Consider the following 7,528-nt stretch of genomic DNA (forward strand, 5'->3'; position numbering starts at 1 on the left):
GTAGTTTTTTTCTTTTCTTTTCAGCTACCAATGTGGTACTTTGTTCGCACACCCAACATTATTCCCCTGCCTTAAATGCGATACTTCCATAACACTTCACGTAATTATATCCAGTAAATTAAATATACTAGTTCATCTACTGAGTTTCTATTGAGGAATCTTGTGACTCAAATTAAATGTATTTTCTAGTTCTTGCTGTGCTAATATCCATAGTCAGAAATGAAAATCTGTCAAATCTATTTTGGTAAAAGTAACACTGCACTAGCAACATTTCTAAATCTAGATCTGATCCGAATATTATGGGGACTATAGGATCTCAATTCAAATCATACCTATAAGTCATATATGACTATATCAACATATATACATGTTCAAAACACAATTTAGATTGTAAATGTGCAAAGCAAGCATCGACTTATATACCATAAGACCAATTGAGTTATATAAGATTATAGTATTTTGAGCTAATTCCGATGACATGTTCTCTCTAAAACGTATCCTAAAGAAATAATAGAAAAAACAACACAGAGAACACGACGAATCAATATTAAATATTTGCTGGCCTCGTTGTTAATAGAATTCAACTGAAAACAATAAAAATAAATTGGGTGGATAGTTTCTTTAGGGATAGTTGGAGGAGGTTGTTAATTAATCATTTTCACGTATAGCCACTTAATTTTACTAACTCTAACCGTAAAGTCATAAATTATCTTTTGTTACTTAAAAGTAACACACCATTATAACATCAAAGTCACAAAATTACTCTTATCACATTAAAATAACTAAACTTTACCCATTATATAACAGTAAAATCGCTAAACTTTACCCCTCATAACTTTAAAATTTACTGTAAAAATAATAATTTTGTGACTTTATTCTTGTAGTAGGGTAAAAGTTAGCGACTACACTATTGTAGTGGATAAAGTCGAATTGTTTTTTAAAAAAAAAAAAAGAATTTTATGGATAAAATTCAATATTTTTATGTAAAATTCACTCGGCCTTTAGAAAAAATAAATTAATATAAAACAAGAATCCATCTACTTTCTATCAAAACAAATCACGTCAGAGGAACCATGCCAAAATAACTGATACATGTATTTTCTTATATGGATTGTGGTTTTTACAGCATTAGGCATAAATTCTTGCAAGAAGATGATTTTAACTTCCCATTCTTATGTAAAGTTACTCTCTATACGAAAAGAGGAAAAAAAAAAAAAAAATAGGATTCCTAGAATTAATACTTAAGAATTTGAAGAATACTATGAAAAGATCCAAAAGGTTCATTCCTGCAGGATATTTCTACAAACTGATGCCAATATACCATTTCCTCAAGCCTCCATTTGCCAAAGACAATGTGTTTGAACTAAGTAGTCCAAAACCCATATTCACATTTTTGTGGAGAAAATTCATAAAATACATTAAGAAATGTAGAGGTATATAATTATTAACACACTTGATTGGCTAACTTAGTAGTGTATTATTCAACAATGCAGTACAACAAATCATCAAGATTCAGGTAAAAGCCTATAATCACATTCTTAGTACTGCATTATTCAACAATGCATCACAACATATCATCAAGATTCTGGTAAAAGTCTATATTCACATTCTTTCCCTTCTACCTTGTGAGATGACCTACTGATCCCATCATTGCCAGGTTCATAAAACCGGCAGACAACCAGAAAATATAAGAAGTTGAGTGAACTCAAAAAAGTAAGTAGCCAGAAATAGTAATCCAGGTGACCTGTATTTATGTTGCTCGAAAGCCAGCTCGTTTTACCTCCAGTTGATGAAAGCCAATCTACCCCACTCACCAGAAGACTGGCAGCCAAACATGACACAGCAGTCCCGATTGTGGACATAGCTGATGCAATGCTGGACATGCTTTTTGGTAACAGAGAGTAGAAGAACTCGATATGTCCAACTGAATGCGCACCCTGAGCCACTCCAAGTACAACATACTGTGGCACGAGCCACATAGCGGACATGTTCACTAAAGCACTTGGGTCGTCCTTGTGCCCTTCCAATGTTACCCTTTGTCGTCTTATGCTTTCAGTTATTGCTGACAATGCCATAGACATACAGGAGACAATTAAGCCAAACCCCATTCGGATGACAGGGCTTAGCCCTCTTGGCCGTCCAGTATATTTTGAAAGTAAAGGCACCAAAACACGATCGTAGAAGATAATCCAGATTGTCATTGCAATGACCATGAACACACTAAATGATGCTGCTGGTACTTCGAACTGAGGGAAGATATGTCTATCCATGGTTTTTGCTTGAAGTACGGAAAATGAGAATTGACGCGTGGTCAGAAAGATCATAATACCAGTCGACCACATTGGAAGTACTCGGAGAAGAGCCTTCAATGATTCTAACTGTTCCACACTGCAGAGACTCCACGGATTTGAAGCTGATCCGTCTGGATTCAGATCTCTTTGAGGATCTTGAATCATGCAAGCTCTATTTAAACACCTATAACATACAACGAAATCTTACGCCAATGAATTGAAATATCATTTAGCACTAGAAAAGGTGAAAGAATTGTGACAAAAATTTATAGCTAACAGTTTTGTGATTAAATCATAAAGTCTTCAAATCATATTTGACTGTTTTACACAATGTGCGTGTCAAATTGAGGAAATAATGGAGGCTTGCACGGACCTGAAGTCATTTGACGGTGCCAAGATCTCTGATTCATGTGGCTGATGATAGCAGTCATCACAATCAGTCGATGGAAGACTGGTATTTCTTTTCCTAAAAGCTGCTACAACTGCTTGAAGCAATCCTATGAACAAGCTTTCTTTAGCTTTCACTTTGATATAAAAGGGAGACCCCATTAGGAACATCAAGACAGACAAAAACATGAGGATAACAGGGATGCCAAAGCCGACTTGCCAACCATAACGATCTTGAATATAAATGACAACGGTAACTGCAAGAATACTTGAAATCCCTATGCTAGCATAGTACCAGTTGAAATAGCTATCAATAAGCCTCTGGTTCTCAGGGTTCTCTTTTTTGTCCAATTGATCAGCACCAAATATTATAGAACAAGGTCTAATAAAACCAGCTCCAAGGGAGATAAACCCAAAAGATGAAAATAGAACAGCAAGTTGAACAGATGTTGGTCCATTACAAATATGTTGGAACTGAGAGCAGGGTGAAGATTTGAGTTGTGGAATCATGGCAGTGAGCCAAAGAATAATCATTCCCTGTTGAAGAAGAATTTAAACTCTCTAACCATATAAGTCTAATAAGAGAAGGAAACTTACGAGGTGCTATTAGTGAAGCACCAACATTTGAGTTTTGTACGAATTCAAACAGTACTTGCTCGCAGCAGAAAGCCAAGGATAAAATGCAAATGAAATGAACTTAGAGACAAATTACATAATCTTGAATGCTGACCGAAAGATTACAGTCTTTGCACATTGAGGTTAACAAAGAGACATTAGGACTTAGAGATAGTCGTTTCTCCAACAAAGATAAAATTTGATCAAATTAGCAAGAAATGACATAAATATTTAGAAGTGTCAATTGAACTAGAGGTCAAGTCCTAAAATGAAAATAGCTGCTGGATTTTCGAGAACCAACATGGGCATCTAACAGTTAACCAAAGTGGCATACTTAATAAAGCGACAGTTCTAGAGGCAAACATCCTATCTGATATAGAACCAAAAATACAATAGTAAGCAGGGACCAGTTGTTTACAACTTGCAAACAACTCGTGATGGTTTGTACCTTTAGCAACTCCTAGACTGGCATCTAAGGGGAAACAAAAAGTATTTTCTAACTTTTTTCACTTGCCCAATATTTCATTTTGATTCTAATTATTTTCAAGGCCTATCTCTTATCAGAGGCAGACCCAAATGGGTGGGTGGGAGTGCACTCCTGAAAAAATTATGTGTATATATATATATATGTGTGTGTGTGTGTGTGTGTCTGTGTATATATCTTGATAAATTAGTATATATTTAAGCAATTTTTCACTCTAACAAATGAAATTGTCTTTGGGGCACGTTGGTTGCAACTGTTGCTTCCTTTACATGTCCCCCCAGATCGAACCCGAATGTCACTTTTAATTATTTTTTTGAGCCTATTTTTAGGAAAACAATAAGCGTTAAATGAGCTCACCCAGATTCGAATCTGCACTGTCACCACATGTTGCACAGCCTTAGCCACTGAGGTATCTCTTTCATTTGCTTCACTATGTTAAATTTTATTTATTACACATATTTGACCTATATACTTCTATTTTCGCCACTGCTACGCTATTAATGACTAGTCCGATACGGTATTATCCCTCAGTCGTCATTATTTTTATTTTTTTGGAGTTTATGTCAAGATAATGGTGCCCCCGCTGTCTTAAAATCCTGAGTCCGCCTCTGTCTCTTATTACAATTTTTTTCTTGTAACATTTGACATTGACAAAAGTTTGATTAGAGAGATGACTCACTCTAAATATCTCTAAGATATGAATCCATCTCTTACACCTAAGAAGGCGCTATCAAGAATTTCAACAAATAGTTTAAATCTTGAACTCATAATTTCAAAAGTGCAATAGCTTCAATAGTTATAACTTAATGGTTGAGTCTTTCAAGATGATGTGATAATTAAAACACAACGACAACAACAACATACCCAGTGTAATCTCACAAGTGGGGTTTGGGGAGAGTAGAGTATATGCAAACCTTACCCCTATCTTTGCAAGTAGAGAGGTTGTTTCCGATGATAATTAAAATACCCAAAATCTAAAAGATGGCCTTCCCTTTTTGACAAACTCAAACCAACTGGTGGAACAATTACTAGTATTTCAAACAAAAGCATTAATTTGTGTAGAAACTATGAAGAAGCAAACTTACTGTAAGGGTGAAGAAGGATCCAATTGCAACAACCCTGAACCTGCCCAAGTAAGAATCAGCAATAATGGCCCCTAAAATAGCCAAACCATTTGAAAGTGCAGTCCATATTCCAAGAATGCTACTTCCTGTGGCAGCACTCATATGATAAAATGTCATCAAGTAGATAATCATGTTTGGTTCTAAACCATAACTTGACAGCCTCTCAAATGATTCATTCACTGAAAAAAAAAAAACCAAAAAACAAAAAAAAAAAAGAAGAAGAAACAAACCAATTGAGCATTATAAACAATTTAAAGAAAAGAAAAGAAAAAATATGAAAGATAAGTAGTACCAATAATGAAAGGCATGGTTCTAAGACCACCCTTTCTTAGGTTCTCTTTAACTTCTATTTCTGTGCCCATTTTTGCTATCTGTGTGTGTTTTTCCTCTTCAGTTCACTCTTTGGCTTAATATGACCAAAGAGGAGAAGAAAAGTGTATAAAGGAAATACTCCATCAAACTACTACTAGCCACAAACTTGTGCTTGGACTTTAATGTTGTTTGTCCCATCTTTGATTTGATGAAATTAAATATTCATATTGGAAAAAAAAAAGGTGGAGGAAGTTTGTGTTATTATATGTTGTCTCAAGTATGAAAAGCTTCAATCGATTCCTTTATTTTAAAACAATATTTCCAACTTGCAAGTTGTGTTCCAATGCCTACTAGATATATAAATAGCAGGCAGTCATGCGCATGTAAATGTCAGTCAGTTTCCAAGTTGAAATGGTAAAGATTTCTCCATACTTTATTCTTGAGCTTAATTTTTTAAAATAAAATTCTTTTTAATGAGGAGCACTATGTTGAAAAAATAAACTTGTTCACATTATATTTAATTTAGTTCATGAACTAGTAGATTAATGTATTAGGAGATACGTGAATTGGTGGAAAATTAAGATTAGTCTAGTGAGTACTTATTCATGTATCTTGGAGGATGTGAAGTGTGAAATTATTAATAGTGATACGTATCTTTAAGCTAGATACGTGGATGAATTCACTATAAATAGTCATGTAATCTAGCCATTTGAATAGAAAATTATCTTTCTTCCATTTCTCTTAGTGAGTTTTGAGTATTATTTGTGTTGTCTTGCTCTCCCAAATTTTCAACATTTGGTATCGAAGTAGGTGTGTTTGAGAGACAACAAAATGTAGAGAGAAAATGAGTAACACCGTGGAACTCCATTCCAAGTTCGATGCTCGCTAAAGAAAATTATGGAAGTTGGTGCATCCGAATGAAGGCTTTGCTTGGAGCCTATGATGTATGGGAAATTGTGGAGAGTGACGTTGATGAAGAAGATGATGCGGCGTACGACAAAGAAGAAAGACCAAAAGGCACTCACACTCATCCATCAAAGTTTGGATGAAAAAATGTTCGAGAAGGTTGCAAATGCAACCAACTCCAAGCAAGCATGGGATATTCTTCAAACTTCCTTTAAAGGTTTGGACAAGGTGAAAAAGGTTCGTCTCCAAACCTTAAATGGAGAATTTGAATCACTGCAAATGAAGGAATTCGGATCAGTTTCGGATTATATTTCAAGAGTCTTGGCGGCTGTCAATTAAATGAAGAGATATGGTGAAGAGTTGAATGATGATAGGGTCGTTGCAAAAATATTACGATCCCTAGATTCCAAAATTTAATTATATTGTTGTTGCCATTGAAGAGTCCAAGGACTTGGACACCATGACCATAGAAGAACTCACGGGTTCTTTGCAAGCACATGAAGAAAAGTTGAAGAAACTGAAACAAGAGTCAGTTGAACAAGCTTTGCAAGCAAAACTTTCTTCGAAGGAGAAAGATGAAAGGAGTGGCTCACAACAAAGAGGTCGTGGGCATGGAAGAGGTCGTGGTAGAGGAGGAATCGGTGGTAGTCAACCTCCGACCAAAGAAAATAGAAGTCAAGACTCCAACCAAGGAAGAGGCCGCGAAAGAGGTAGAGGATGGAGGTCAAATCAAGGAAGGTATGACAAATCAAATATTGAATGTTATACTTGTCATAAATGTTAGAACCCGTATTTTGTACATTGGAATAATCTGGATTAATTATGATAAGTTAAGGACAAAAACTATTTCGGGATACAAAGTCGGGATTCTTGACTTTCGATTTTATTTTAAGATATAAGTTGTGCGTGAATTTATTGGTATGGAACAATTAGGAAAATTTGGGACCAAAAGTGATAAAATTGGAAGTGAAAAATCATCCACAAATTCCATGTGGGCCGTGCATAGTGGATTGTGGTGCCCATACAATTTGTGTCATCTTTTGAGTGGAACAACTCTTTAATGTGGGCCAAGGGACAATTGTGCAATTCATTAAGTGATAAAAAGATGACCACAATTCATTTACTTCATTCTCCACTTGAACAAAAAAAAAAAAAAAAAAAAAAAGTGAAGCTCACGGCCAAGAAGGCCAAAAATCATCCCCTCTTTTTAGCTCTTCTAAAATTATTCCATTGATGTAAACCCACTATATTGAGGTCCCTAAGTAGCGTGGAAGCATCGTTGGAGCGATCAACCCATTATTTTCATCTTTTGGAAACCACTAGGCTATTGGAAAGTTGAAGAAGAAAGGTAAGCATTCATTATGTTTTTGTGTTATGAAGGTTATATTCATGTTGTAGTATCTTATAAT

General features: G+C 35.2%; 1 protein-coding gene across 1 annotated transcript; it reads right to left on the reverse strand.

The window, feature by feature from the left end:
- Window positions 1-1,296: 1,296 nt before the first annotated feature.
- On the reverse strand, window positions 1,297-5,521 carry LOC132067385 (protein NRT1/ PTR FAMILY 1.2-like). The gene is made up of 4 exons (XM_059460592.1): window positions 5,194-5,521; window positions 4,863-5,080; window positions 2,665-3,215; window positions 1,297-2,475 (listed from the first exon to the last, which is right to left on the reverse strand). Exons 1-4 carry the CDS (start codon window positions 5,261-5,263, stop codon window positions 1,578-1,580), a joined length of 1,737 nt encoding a protein of 578 aa, XP_059316575.1. The 5' UTR covers window positions 5,264-5,521; the 3' UTR covers window positions 1,297-1,577.
- Between the last annotated feature and the right edge of the window lie 2,007 nt (window positions 5,522-7,528).

The sequence above is a fragment of the Lycium ferocissimum genome, chromosome 8, assembly GCF_029784015.1.
Source record: "Lycium ferocissimum isolate CSIRO_LF1 chromosome 8, AGI_CSIRO_Lferr_CH_V1, whole genome shotgun sequence".
Taxonomy (NCBI): Eukaryota; Viridiplantae; Streptophyta; class Magnoliopsida; order Solanales; family Solanaceae; genus Lycium; species Lycium ferocissimum.